Raw genomic sequence first — 13,416 nt, 5'->3', positions numbered from 1 at the left:
GGTCAGGTCGAATGGCTTGAAGGCCCCTGTATGTTCTTCCATAGTTTTGAGACTGTACCGATGTAATCTAGTATTGCTTTGATGGTTTAGATAGATCGCTTGTGGGGTGGATGCTGGTGATGATATATTCCTCCGCTCAGCCTTCTATATCTCCTCCAACAGCTTTTATGTGCATGACAAAGTGGACGCATGAGGGGCTGTCGTAGACCCAAAAAGAGGTGTATGGTGCTTCTGGCCCCAAAATTGGGCGCAGGATGTAAGGGTCGATACAGGGAAAGAGACAACAATACGACAAATAGCATTCGTTGCTGCGTTAGCACTGCATCTGCGGACTGTACATCCACTAACAGCAGAAAAGGGTTGAGCTAACAGGCCAATCTTGCTCGCCCCGAGCTCACATTAACTAGAGACATTGTTTGTTTCAGTTCAGCTCGCTGGAGCTGAGAATTTAGGCTGTTGATGATCCAATACCTGCGTCAGATGATAAGATATGCACTATTGAGAGTGCTAGACATGTCCAATCATTCTTAGGACCCCCACATTGCATTAGAATTACAGATAAGGTAGAATCACTACACGCATCCTTAAGAGGCCTAAGTACTTATGCAGCGTGGAGAAAGCGACAATCCTAGACTCTCGGTCTTTTGTGGCGGTTCATTGCTCCTAATACTGGGAAAACGAAATGATTGCCCTAGTTTTATTAAGGGCTCGTGTATCTTGCCCTATTATTTGGGCAACTGTGTGTATGAAACTGACTTTCGCTCATTAAATAAAGCCTTTCTACCACAATTTCTCCATGTTGAGAATTCATTCGAGTTCTTTCATGCAAACACCGTGGATTTCCTTCCATATCCGAGCTTGCAGCTTCTGGCCCTCCTCACTGGTGACCATGTATCCTTGGCTGTAAACCCAGGGTTAGCCAGTGATATATCCTCCTGCAGTGTGACAGAATACTCACTCAACAAATGTGTCATGGGACCAAAATTTCCCGTGTCCATGTACCCCCAGTAGTGCCGCACTCACCAATGATCGACTCCCCTGCTCTGCTGATCTCCCCCCATACAGCTGCAACAGCTTGTTCATCACAGTTATGTAGTAGGGAGCCCCTCGGCCAATATTTGTGACTGTATATCCAGGACAGATCACATTGACGGCCACAGAGATCGGCGGGTGTGTATTCCCGCACATCGACTCATTGGGAGGTACAGGCTCGGAATAATCGTCAACAAGACCGCGCATGATGTACAAAACCAGTAGTTTTGAGATGACGTATGTCGATCTTAAGCCGAACGACCCGGGCTCGTTTAAGGCCTGTAGTATGCTCGGCACATCCGTGGGTATATCCGCGGGAGTTACTGAAAGAGATCCCGCGCTGCTTGTCATCGTCAGTTGAGACGGCTGACCGTTTCTCTCGGCGGCCCGTTTCAGTAGAGGCATGAGGCGAATAGCGAGCAAAGCCGTTGAGAGGACATTGACTTGTAGTGTCGATTCCCAGCCTGTCGATTCAATCGCCGTATAGTTCGGCGCCAAAATGCCGGCATTCAAAATAGCGACATCCAGTCCGTCGACGGCGACTTCCTCCTCCAACTTGGTGGCAAATTGCTTGACAGATTGAAAATCATCCATGTCCAACTGCATGACAACGATGCCGTTCGACTTCTCGCTGCATCCCATTGCTGCCTCGATCTGCTCCTTGGCCATGTTGCCCTTGGCTGGTGTTCGGACAGCCAAGATCACCTTGGATGCACCTAGCTTGGCAAACTTTTCAGCGGCATGATACCCTATTCCAGAGTTGGCGCCGGAGATCATGACTACTTTGCCTGCAAATGAGGCCTGCGGGTCTTTTGGAGGATGTTTGGCCCCCCACCTCATGGCCTGGATACTGTCCAGTCCCAACCCGGGAGGTGGGGGAGTTCCAAGAAGTTGATCAAGGGAGGGGCTGGGCGGGTTAGACATGGAGTGTTTGTGACTGCGACTGAAGGGTGGGAAGATGGGTTGGAGATGAATATCATCCTAAAGAGGCTTTTCTTCGGGACAGAGAACCTCTCATGCAAGGTAGACTTCAGCTAAGCATATAATAGTTCATGAGCAAGATAACAAAGACTTGAAAGTTTAACGTTTCAATCAACCAGAAAGATGAGTGTATTTATAAGATATCCCCAAAACAAATGCCTTGTTGACCCCATTTTCCACCCCTGGTGCGCTATTAGCATGCGCACTCTTCCATTAACAGCAAGGAGTTTGAGATATCATCTCCGGGCTGGACCGCTTGGCTCGAAAACCTGATTTGACTGCCATCCAGTACAACCCACTCTTGGTCCTTTGTTCAGGATCCCGGACAAAAGGCATCAGTAACACCAGAGTCAATCGTCATGAGTCTCACCGCCATATGTTGGTCTGTTGTATTGCCTGCGGTGTACCCTTCCTTGACATTGAAGAGCTGTAACAGTGTGATTTATTAATGCCTGACATTCAAGAACCCCTCTTATTGTAGCTAGTATTGAGATTTCTCAATCATAAAGCAGCGTAGTCATAGCGATTCTGGCATCATCAGCAGACTGCAGTCGCTGCTGAAGACGACTCGCAGGGTTTGATGAATCCCCCGAGCACTTGTCAATAAAAGGTGCACCGCGAGTAGAGAGAGAGAGAGAGAGAGAGAGAGAGAGAGAGAGACGTGAAATAGTGCCAAATGTACGAGTGATAATGCACAGCTTAGTGCCAACATCAGTCGAGGTGAGGAGACGTTCTACATCCCCTAGACGTACAGAACGCAGATAGATGCACCTGAGTACTAGTGCCACGTAGCGGGGGATCGCAGAGGGCAGAAGATAATCGACCATGCCGATCGATCACTCTCCGGGTCATAGACCCTCTCAAAAGATCTTCAGAAGCTCGGAACGTCAACAACCGGCGGATGATCAACACAGATCAGTAGAGCTGTAGGTACTTCACATTGTCGGTCAATGACAAAATGCGCTCACTGTACACCAACAAGTTCAGTAAAAGCCCGCAGAAGGTCAAATTCGAGTACTCCCAGAAGCATTGGTTTTGAAAATAGGGACAGCGAAGCAAGAAATAAGATCAATGATCAGGGGAGACATCACGGGTGGCCAGAAGAGTAGGTTCCAGTTGATGACGGATGAATGTGAGAATCATGCTGATTACTTCAGTAGCTTTGGAACCAGTCTAGAGGCGAACAAAAAGGCTAGGTATGGACTAGGCGACCCTGAAGGGCTAAATTGAACCCAACCAGAAGCTCTCAACGACTTTCGATAGAATGGGAACACTCTAAAACTGACGCGAGAAGGTTAATTAATCTTCCTGTGAATACGCCGAGGCTCGAAGTAGTTGTCGCACTACTCAGTCTGAGCACAATATATTCGGCATGAGCAGCTCGATGCAACACCCGAATTGACACTGAATAACCTTGGAGTCTCCGGGGACTGATTAAACCTCTCTTCAATCGTATGAAGCAATTGGTCATACGTCCAGCTCAGACCCCCGGATTCTTGTGTCTTGAGTGAAGGTTTAGCCTTCGTTCCCTTGAATAGATTAAGCAATACGGAGCGCATCCGGGCTCAATCAGGCAAATCCCCGGGTGGAATGGCAACGTTCAACATGGGTTAACATTCACGCAATCTATCAGGATCTACCCCGTCGAAAACATGTTCCTGCAAGAACGGCAATTTGCTTTATGCTCTCAGTGCCGATAATGTGGGGATGGAGCCTGCTCCCTGCCATTGTTGTGCAGAAAGTGCTCGAAAAATCGATCGTTGATCTCGAACACAACGTTCCATTCGCTAGACTCCATCTTTGATATATCTATACGCGTTAGTGGTCACATTGAATATCGTGGGGTAATTCTGGATAAAGTTGAGTTTGTCTTTGAAGAGCAGGCATTTAGCCATTTTGAGGGTCGAGAAGACCGTGTTGTAGTGATCATCGCCGCATCGAGTTTCAAGTCGCTGGATTGAATGTAGAAATCGTCGTACTCGAAATGTTATAAATACCGCTGGATTCTTGGAGAGAGGAGAGCTCTGGCCTGTTAACCATATCGAAAACGTAAAGAATCCCCAACTCTTAACACCAGATCAGAATAATCACTATGAAGTCCATTGCAAACACGAAGGGAGTGGTTCTCTTGGCTCTGGCTCTTCCTGTTCTGGGCCAACAATCCCTCTATGGCCAGTGTAAGTTAGGCCTCTCTCAAAGCACTACAATTAACTGCTAACAAGGACAATGAAGGTGGCGGTAATGGCTGGAGTGGACCCACCGAGTGTACAGCAGGAGCATGCTGTCAGGTTCAGAACCCCTGGTACTCACAGTGTCTGCCAGGGGACTGCAAGCCGAGCTCTCCTACTACAACTCTGGTGACCAGCACGACTGCATCGACCACCACCGTAACTGCCCCAGGCGGCCACTCTACGGGATGCGGCAAGACACCCAGCATGAACAGCGGAACCTACACCATGACTGTCAACGGCATCCAGAGGCAGTACACCCTCACCCTGCCCCAGAACTATGACCGCAGCAAGCCCTACAAACTCATATTCGGCTACCACTGGCTCGGCGGAACGATGCAGAATGTCGCCGGCGGCGCCTACTACGGCGTGCAGCCACTGTCGGGCAACAGCGCCATTTTCGTCGCTCCGCAGGGCCTGGACAATGGCTGGGCCAACAAAAACGGAGACGACATTACCTTCAACGACCAGCTCGTGGCTAAACTCACGACGGAATTCTGCATCGATGATTCTCAAATCTATTCGATGGGATGGAGTTACGGCGGGTCCATGTCGTATGCGCTCGCGTGCGCCCGTCCGGACGTCTTCCGAGGTGTTGCGGTCATGTCCGGTGCCAACCTCAGCGGGTGCAGCCCTGGCACCAAGCCGGTAGGGTACTATGGTCAGCATGGGGGCTCTGACGACGTGCTCTCCATCAGTCTTGGTCGTCAGATCCGGGATACCTTCGTCAAGGATAACCAGTGTACCCCGCAGAATCCCTCAGAGCCTGCCAAGGGTAGTGGGAAGCATATTAAGACCGTGTATTCCGGGTGCTCTACTGACCATCCTGTATGGTGGATTGCCTTTGACGGTCCACATGAGCCGTTGGCGACTGATGCTGGGTCAAGCTCTTCGTGGACTCCCGGCGAGCTCTGGAGTTTCATTTCGCAATTCAATTAATTTAGGAAGTCGAAATTCTGTGGGGCACATTCGGTTAGTTTTGACTTTGCGCCTTTGTGGGAGATATATGAACAGTATCATGTGGCTGAATCCATTGGGTAGTAGTGATATGTGATCTATGTAGCTCTCTTGAACCCACTAATCCCGGCGAGAGAGTAGGGGGCTCCGGATGAATTGCAAGATCGTATTGATATAGCCGGGGCCCCGGTCTGCTGGCAGACTCTAAGTCAATTAAGATATCCGGGGTTGTTTACTCCGTGCGGAGGTGCATTCTTCACCCCCGCATTCTGCAAGAACCAAGACGGCGTACGACAATCTAATTTTTCCGTGGATTGGGGGTAATGGGTGGGCCTCTTTTTAAATTAAGCTATTTAGCCGGTCGACTCTATCCTTTTGGATACCCTCGTCAAAGTTGACCGGTATAAATAGTCTGGAGATTCACCATGTATACCGTTTATCTCGAGCAAGCAGTTCTTCTTCTTCCATCCAACCCTACCACCATTTCATAAAGACCCAAAATGATCCTCTCTGCAAAGATGTTGGGGGCCATACTCCTCGAGCTGGCACTCACTGCGGCTGCCCAGCAGACCCTCTACGGTCAATGTATGTAAAAGTCAGCCAGCTGGTTTGGACAGGGATTTTACTAACGTAATCACAAACAGGTGGTGGAAACGGCTGGACCGGGCCTACTCAGTGTGTCTCAGGCGCATGCTGCCAAATTCAGAATCCTTGGTACTCTCAGTGTCTCCCTGGAAGCTGCTCGCCAAGCACGACCCTGACGAGAGTGACCACCACCGCCACGTCCACAGCCAGTACCGCCACGTCCGGCACCGGGGGGAGCCTGCCTTCTAGCTTCAAATGGTCCTCCAGCGGCCCACTTGTCGACCCCAAGAATGATGGTCGCGGCATCGCTGCACTCAAAGACCCTTCCATTGTGGAGGTCGATGGCACGTACCATGTCTTTGCTAGCACTGCCACTAGTGCGGGTTACAACATGGTCTACTTCAATTTCACCGACTTCAACCAGGCAAACAACGCGCCCTTCTTCTACCTTGATAAATCGCCAATCGGCAGCGGATACCGTGCTGCGCCCCAGGTGTTCTTCTTCAAGCCACAGAACCTCTGGTATCTTGTGTACCAGAATGGCAATGCTGCCTACTCTACCAACAAGGACATCAGCAACCCTGCAGGATGGAGCGCGCCCAAGACTTTCTACAGCAGCCAGCCCAGCATCATCACAGAAAATATCGGCAACGGCTACTGGGTCGATATGTGGGTGATCTGTGACTCCGCCAACTGCCACCTCTTCTCCTCCGACGACAACGGCCATCTCTATCGCTCGCAGACCACGCTCGCCAACTTCCCCAACGGTATGACCAACACCGTCATCGCGATGCAGGATTCCAACCCCAACAACCTGTTCGAAGCAAGCAATGTCTACCACGTGGGCGGAGGTAAATACCTGCTGATTGTTGAAGCCATTGGTAGTGGAGGTGACCGCTACTTCCGGTCATGGACCTCGACCAGCCTCACTGGTACCTGGACTGCTCTGGCGGCTAGCGAGTCCAACCCCTTCGCTGGTGCGAAGAACGTCGCTTTCAGCGGGAATGTGTGGACAAAGAGCATCAGCCATGGAGAGATGATCCGTGACCAGGTCGACCAGACTTTGACCATCAGCCCTTGCAAGCTGCGATACCTTTACCAGGGCGTGGATCCCGCTGCGACTGGCAACTATAACTCCTTGCCGTGGAAGCTTGCTCTGCTCACGCAGACTAATTCGGCTTGCTAAAGGGCCGTTCCTTTGTACCGATGAGGCCCTGTCTCTATTGATGTTATCAGGCTCTTGAACTGGAAATCATACTATTTCTTGAATGATTGGATGGACTATTGTGTGTAGTGGTATACCCGCCTGTTGTCCTAGTGCGACCACATGGCATGACATAGTTCCCACAGTAAATGGCAGGTCCGCTACAAACGCCTTTGATGTTAAAAATCTCCTGATATAAATGTCTAGGACTGATCAGGACTACGTAGACCATACAAAGCGAACTATCACCAGGGGTTGATGGAGGCAAATGGATTAGTCAGCCACTCAGGGGCATACATAGTGAGAGTCGAGGCGTGAGGAATTGGTATGATCCAAGGCGAGCGGATGGATATTGCCCCGGAGGTCTCGCGAGGAATTATTGATTGGGTATTCTGAATCTAATCGAAAGATAGGTACGATAGAGAGTGAAGTCGAAGGGATCATAAGTTGTACGTTAGAACACGCTCACCGTTGAAGCCACCTTGGCGTGAAAAATCGCCGCATGCAGCCTCATCCCGCTTGCCCCTCCTTAAAACATCCCCCCCCCGAATAACAACTTTATTGTTCACTGCTCGACAATTATCAACTTTCATCACTTATTCCGCTGTCGGATTGGTCTAAAATGGCTGCCGGATCTCTCAGCGACCCTCTGATCGCTCATCTTAACTATGAACCAGTGCCCCTCAAGTTCGGCACGAGCGGTCGACGTGGCAAGGTGGTTGATCTAACCCAGCTGGAGATCTACACCAACGTCCGCGCCGAACTTCGCTATCTCCAGTCTCTCCCACTGTCAGAGGGCGGTATCCGAGTTGGTGATGATTTTTACTTTGCATATGATCTGCGTCCGAGCTCCACGAGCTATGTAAAGGACAACCGCGGTGGCCTCAGCCAAGCTGTGGTGCAGGCCGCGAAGGATGCAGGAATGCATCCTATCAACCTCGGCGCCATCCCGACTCCTGCGCTCACCTATTTTGCTCTGAGAAATGGCAAGGGGAGTATCATGGTAACGGGCAGCCATATTCCGTTCGACCGTAACGGCTACAAGCTTAATACTTCCCAAGGAGAGCTCCTGAAGAAGGATGAACAGCCTATCAACGAGCTCGTCAAAATCACCCGCGAAGAGCTTCTCTCCCAGCCTTTCGCCGAGTCACTTTTCAATGAACATGGAATGCTTCGGGACGGCTCATCCGAACTTCCCCCGATCGCACCAGAGGGTAAAGATGCCTATGTCCAGCGCTACCTGGACTTCTTCGAAGGTCAATCATTGGAAGGCAAGAGGATTCTTGTCTACCAGCACTCTGCCGTCGGTCGCGATGTCGCAGTCGAAATTCTCCAGAAGCTTGGTGCCAAAGTGGCCATTGCTGGTCGCAGTGAGACCTTTGTTCCTATTGACACCGAAGCCATCGACGCAGTCCAGCTCAACACCATCCAAGTGCTCTACGACAGCACGGGCCAGACATTCGACGCGGTTGTCTCCACCGACGGCGACAGCGACCGGCCACTTATTCTCGCTCCGGAAGGAGATAGACTCCGCTTCTTCGGCGGCGACCTGCTGGGCATGGTTGTCGCCGAGTATCTCCAGGCCGACGCCGTCGTCGTCCCGATCAGCACCAACGATGCCATCGACCGCGGCTCTCTCGCCGACGCCACCGAGCCAAAGACCAAAATTGGCAGTCCGTACGTGATCGCGGGAATGCAGGATGCCATCGCGAAAGGCCGCCGGCGTGTTTGCGGCTGGGAGGCCAACGGCGGCTTTCTCACGGGCTCGGACATTGAGCGTAATGGCAAGATGCTGACCGCGCTCCCAACAAGAGATGCCGCTCTCCCGCTGCTCTGTGCCTTGTTCGCGGCGCAGTCCCGCCAGATCACGCTGCCACAGCTCTTCTCGACGCTCCCCAGGCGATTTAGCCGCGCCGCGTTGATCCGCAATTTCCCACGTTCAACCAGCATGCGGATTCTCCAGCGCTTTTCCCCCTCTGGATCCGCTGACCAGCCTGACGAACGGATCCGTTCTGAACTCGAGACTGTCTTCTCGCCAGATGTTGGGTTCACCGCGATTGCGAGAATCGATTACACGGACGGGGTCCGACTCATCTTCGAGAATGGAGACGTTGCTCATTTCCGTCCCTCTGGCAACGCGGACGAGCTTCGGATCTACGCCGTCGCGGACACCCAGGAGCGCGCAGATGGCATTGCGGCCCGGGGAACCGCAGAGCCCGATGGTCTGTTGAGGAAGCTGGAGCGTATGGTCTAGATTTATACATGGATACTTAGAGCTAGAGGAGTAAATTTACAAGCGTATGTGCTATTCTATTTAGCCTCATTATCCCATCCTAGTAACCCTGCACATAAGCTCAAGACTACCAAGACGGAAGATCCTTGAATTTTTCCGCCACTTAGAGACCAGTACGATTACCCTCACGATAGCCAGTCGATACATAAACTATAACATATCGCACGTTACTCCTCAGAAGAAACGTTCAATCCAATGCAATCTACTACTAAAATGTCCCTCGAATCCCACACCTAGCACCTCACTTAGTGCCTCTCACAGGCCTCCTCCCCTTCCCCCAACACCTCGCACTAACCCCAGCAGGAAACATACCCAAACGCATTGTACACCCTCTTCCTCGTTGACCCCAACGCGCCCACTCCCCACTATCCTAAATGTGCCTTCTGGAGATAACTGGATGGTGACTGATCTCAAGGCGCCAGGGGGACGACCCAGCCCGCAGTGACGGAGAATCTGGGGTCGGGGCCGAAGGATGACTATGTCATATACCTTCTACTGTAAGGATCTGAAGTTGATAGTTCGATGTAGGTCTGCGCCGCACCGGTACCTGGTTCTGTTGTATTGTGAGCCGGAAATTAGCATCAGTAAGCAAGATGTGGGTGGGGAGGAGTTTGTGGAGGGGCGGAGTGGCTTGGAAGCTATGCCTTAGGGCTTGTGGGGGTGAATTGGATGTTGGGAGCTGGGGATGGGTGGAAGGTGTTAGTCAATTGTTGTTTGCTCGAATTGATATTTGGTTTATAGTAGAGGAATGTACGGATAAAGTGATACATGCTTCGCTAAGGTTGGGATGAAGTACCAGACAAGACTCTTTGGCTCGTAAAGCAAAACCGTGCTTTTAGAATGTCTATGTCAATCAATCAAAGACCGTCGATCATCATTAAATAAAGCATGGTTGCCACAACTTCACCAACTATACTATACTATCCCCACCTCCTGCCCTCTCCCACAAACTAATAAGTCAAGCCCCAGCGAGGAGCATTAATGATGATACCCATCAGACATCCGGAGATGATACCAGTGACGGGGAGGGTAATGAACCAGCCGAAGCAGATCCAGGCGATCATGCGCCAGTTGATTGTGCGCCAGGTGCCATTGCACAGGCCAACACCAACAGTGGCGCCGGAGATACACTGGGTGGTGGAAATGGGGAGCTCTGTTGGCGATATTAGTGATGTGTCTGCTTGAGGTGTGGGAATGAGACATACTTAGGCGGGTGGCCATGATGATAGTGATGGCGGAGCCGAGCTCCATGGAGAAACCACGCGATGGGGAGTGGAGGGTGATTCTGTTGCCCAGGTTGCGCATGATGTTGTAGCCGTAGGTCCACAGACCAATGACAATGGCGGCACCTCCGAAAGCACTGGAGATGATTAGAGAGGTTGCGTGAAGGATGGAGATTGGACACTTACAGAATCCAGTAGGGAACAGGGCTCTTGGACTTGAGGTCATTCGTGGACCAGACATAGTAGATGGTGGCATAGGGGCCAACAGCGCTGTCATGTCGTTAGCTTGGATGATAGTGCAAACTCAGTTCATGAAGCTCACTTAGAAACGTCGTTGGCGCCGTGGGTGAAAGAAGCCGTAGCAGCAGTCATGATCTGCAGGAAGGAGTACATATACTCGGCCTTGTTGTCGTAGTGCCTGGCGTGGGCGTGGACCATCTCCAGGTCGCCGGTCAAAATATTCCGCTTCTTCTGCAGGCTGACAACGTCCTGTTCAATACCGCGGAAGAAGAAGCGACGGAACTGCCAGAAGAGCACAGCAGGGTGGAGCGCTGCACCTTCGGGACGAGGCCCGATGAGAGTGGACTTCTGCTCGTTGACCTCAGTCGAGGCAGCGAGGACGCCATTCTCCTTCTCAGCTCCACGCTTACCAGCCTCGCTTTCCTCATCGGAGGGTGTGGCTCTGTGGGGATCTGCACGCTCGCGCTCCAGCTCCTCCAGCGTCTTGTGGCCTTCGTAGAAGTTTTGGATGTTCTGGTGGCCTGCAGGGGCGGGAGGAACCTCGCCGCGGCGCAGGACCAGAGGGCCCTGGAAGACGTGCCACCACTGCAGCTCCCAGTCACCCTTGATGACTTTGCGATGCAACCAGGGAAGGAAAAAGGCGGCGATCACCAGAGCGACGGCGGCGCCGACGCCGACGATCACACCGGCAGTCTCGGCATCATTCAGCGTGATCCTGCTAGATCCGCCTTTCCAGACGATGAGCAATAGCACCAAAGATACCGGACAGAGCAGGCGCAATGATCCAGGCGAGAAAAATCTGGACAACACCCGAGTTGATGTCTCCTCCCCACCATTTGATGCCGTCGGCACCAAGAGCGGCGATACCCATACCAATGACACCACCCATGATCGAGTGTGTGGTTGAGACCGGTAAACCGAGACGAGTAGCGACGGTGAGATAAATGGAGGAGGCAGTGATAGCGCAGACCATACCCAGCATAAGAAGGGCCGGGTTATCGCTGAACTGCTTAACATCGACGATTTTTGTCCGGATGGTATCTGCGACACGGGCACCAACACCAATACTAGCATCAGAATGTTAGCATCATTGCAGCCCAACAAACAGGTCGAGAAGACATACCTTCCACCGAACTCCATGATCGAAGCCAACACCATGGCCTGCCAGTACTTCAACGAGCGAGACGAGACGGATGTCGCCCAGGAGTTGGCGACATCGTTGGCACCGATGTTCCATGCATCAAGGAAGGCGAAGATGGTGCCAATGGCAAACAGATAATCAAACTGATGGAGAACCATCTTGTCGTTGCGAGGGTGATTCGAATTGGACTTGTTTCCTCTCACAGATCATCTATGCCCCTGAGGCTGCTCCAGTTTATATAGCTATATCAGCGGGCATATCAAGTAACCATAAGGCCTCAAACGGGCTCACGAGCTAACTAGATGCCCAGCGCACATTTCCTCGCTTCCCTTGCAGTTCCAACCACGTTCCTGTCGCATGGTCGGATTGCAGCCCACTCAGTCAACACCCGGACTGGCGCACAATCTTGGCGTCCATGTGCCAAGACATCCGCCAACTACCCCGGGGAGCACTTACTTAGCCAATCACATACGCATCTGCTGGAGCGTGGTCGATTTCACTCTGCGAGCACTGCCAGAGTCCATAAAGTTCCAACGTCTTGGCCCCTTGGTGTTCCCTGGGTTGACTGCAGTGGACAGCGGAGTTGATACCCCGAGATTGCTTCATGACAGCACCATCAACACCAGTTCGAGTCATGTACATGGATTGATCGCGCACATGGCAAGCTGATACGACAAAATGCAATTGAAGACTATCCTCCCGAGTCTTGGAATCGGGATCTCATAAAAAGCCACAATCAAACTAAAAGACACCAGGTTTACCCCATTCCACCCATCATCTAGATTATCTCTAATGACACTCTCTGCTACATCAACATGGATATAGCCATCAACCACAACTATATATATATTTCTAGCTTTTCATATTATACTGTCAGGAATATAAATATATTTTTCTTCCTATCAACATAGCCACATTCATCATTTACCCCCTTCTGGATGATCATCAAACCATGATGACGTCATTTATATTCATCTGCCATATATAGCCTCAACTGATCAACATCTCTCTCTCTCTCTCTCTGCCGCATTACATCTCTATCCTTCAAACAACATCTATCTCTAAAATATCCACTGTCTCATTAGACTTCAAAGTATATTCCTCTTCTAAAATCTGCCGTTCAGAAACCTCCAGCATGCCAAACAACCAATTTTCCTCCTCGCAAGACACCGGCGTCACCGGCGCTGCGAAATTCGTCACCTCCACACTCGGTAACACTGTGGGCGGGGTGTCCCGCACCGTTGGTGGCGTCACTGGGGCCGCAACCCGGGGTATCGGCGATACCATCACAAGTGCAACGGGGAGCGCGGGCAAGCCGGTTGGAGATGCGCTGGGGAGCGCAGGGACCGGGGTTGAGGATGGTGCGAAGCGAATTGCGAAGGGAGTGGAGAATGCCGGACAGTGGAGATAGGGTGGAAGATGGCAGGATGGTAGCGGAGGGTATTGATAGTGACATTTGTATGATTTTATTATGGTTTGGTCGAGATTATATTCTTCTGGATGAGTTTGTACTTGGAATTGACTGCTTTATT

The 13,416-nt window shown here is 51.4% G+C and overlaps 6 protein-coding genes across 6 annotated transcripts, besides 2 other annotated features; 4 read left to right on the top strand and 2 right to left on the bottom strand.

The window, feature by feature from the left end:
* Positions 1–807: 807 nt before the first annotated feature.
* ACLA_061530 (uncharacterized protein) lies at positions 808–1,956 on the bottom strand (the record flags this gene model as incomplete). Its single annotated transcript, XM_001273616.1, has 2 exons — positions 808–901; positions 959–1,956. 2 exons carry the CDS (start codon positions 1,954–1,956, stop codon positions 808–810), a joined length of 1,092 nt encoding a protein of 363 aa, XP_001273617.1.
* A 680-nt stretch (positions 1,957–2,636) lies between these two features.
* Positions 2,637–2,673: a microsatellite.
* Positions 2,638–2,673: a microsatellite.
* Positions 2,674–4,105: 1,432 nt separating this feature from the next.
* Positions 4,106–5,180, top strand: ACLA_061520 (fungal cellulose binding domain protein; the record flags this gene model as incomplete). The annotated part of the gene is made up of 2 exons (XM_001273615.1): positions 4,106–4,190; positions 4,246–5,180. 2 exons carry the CDS (start codon positions 4,106–4,108, stop codon positions 5,178–5,180), a joined length of 1,020 nt encoding a protein of 339 aa, XP_001273616.1.
* A 518-nt stretch (positions 5,181–5,698) lies between these two features.
* abfII (putative extracellular glycosyl hydrolase/cellulase) lies at positions 5,699–6,969 on the top strand (the record flags this gene model as incomplete). Its single annotated transcript, XM_001273614.1, has 2 exons — positions 5,699–5,783; positions 5,843–6,969. 2 exons carry the CDS (start codon positions 5,699–5,701, stop codon positions 6,967–6,969), a joined length of 1,212 nt encoding a protein of 403 aa, XP_001273615.1.
* Positions 6,970–7,609: 640 nt separating this feature from the next.
* On the top strand, positions 7,610–9,241 carry ACLA_061500 (phosphomannomutase; the record flags this gene model as incomplete). Its single annotated transcript, XM_001273613.1, has 1 exon — positions 7,610–9,241. The coding sequence occupies one exon, from the start codon at positions 7,610–7,612 to the stop codon at positions 9,239–9,241; it is 1,632 nt and encodes a 543-aa protein (XP_001273614.1).
* Positions 9,242–10,230: 989 nt separating this feature from the next.
* On the bottom strand, positions 10,231–12,042 carry ACLA_061490 (inorganic phosphate transporter; the record flags this gene model as incomplete). Its single annotated transcript, XM_001273612.1, has 6 exons — positions 10,231–10,433; positions 10,486–10,640; positions 10,690–10,773; positions 10,826–11,461; positions 11,511–11,810; positions 11,867–12,042. 6 exons carry the CDS (start codon positions 12,040–12,042, stop codon positions 10,231–10,233), a joined length of 1,554 nt encoding a protein of 517 aa, XP_001273613.1.
* Positions 12,043–13,019: 977 nt separating this feature from the next.
* On the top strand, positions 13,020–13,295 carry ACLA_061480 (uncharacterized protein; the record flags this gene model as incomplete). The annotated part of the gene is made up of 1 exon (XM_001273611.1): positions 13,020–13,295. One exon carries the CDS (start codon positions 13,020–13,022, stop codon positions 13,293–13,295), a length of 276 nt encoding a protein of 91 aa, XP_001273612.1.
* Between the last annotated feature and the right edge of the window lie 121 nt (positions 13,296–13,416).

The sequence above is a fragment of the Aspergillus clavatus genome, genomic scaffold (assembly GCF_000002715.2).
Source record: "Aspergillus clavatus NRRL 1 1099423829796 genomic scaffold, whole genome shotgun sequence".
Taxonomy (NCBI): Eukaryota; Fungi; Ascomycota; class Eurotiomycetes; order Eurotiales; family Aspergillaceae; genus Aspergillus; species Aspergillus clavatus.
This window is presented reverse-complemented; position numbering and strand designations above follow the sequence as displayed.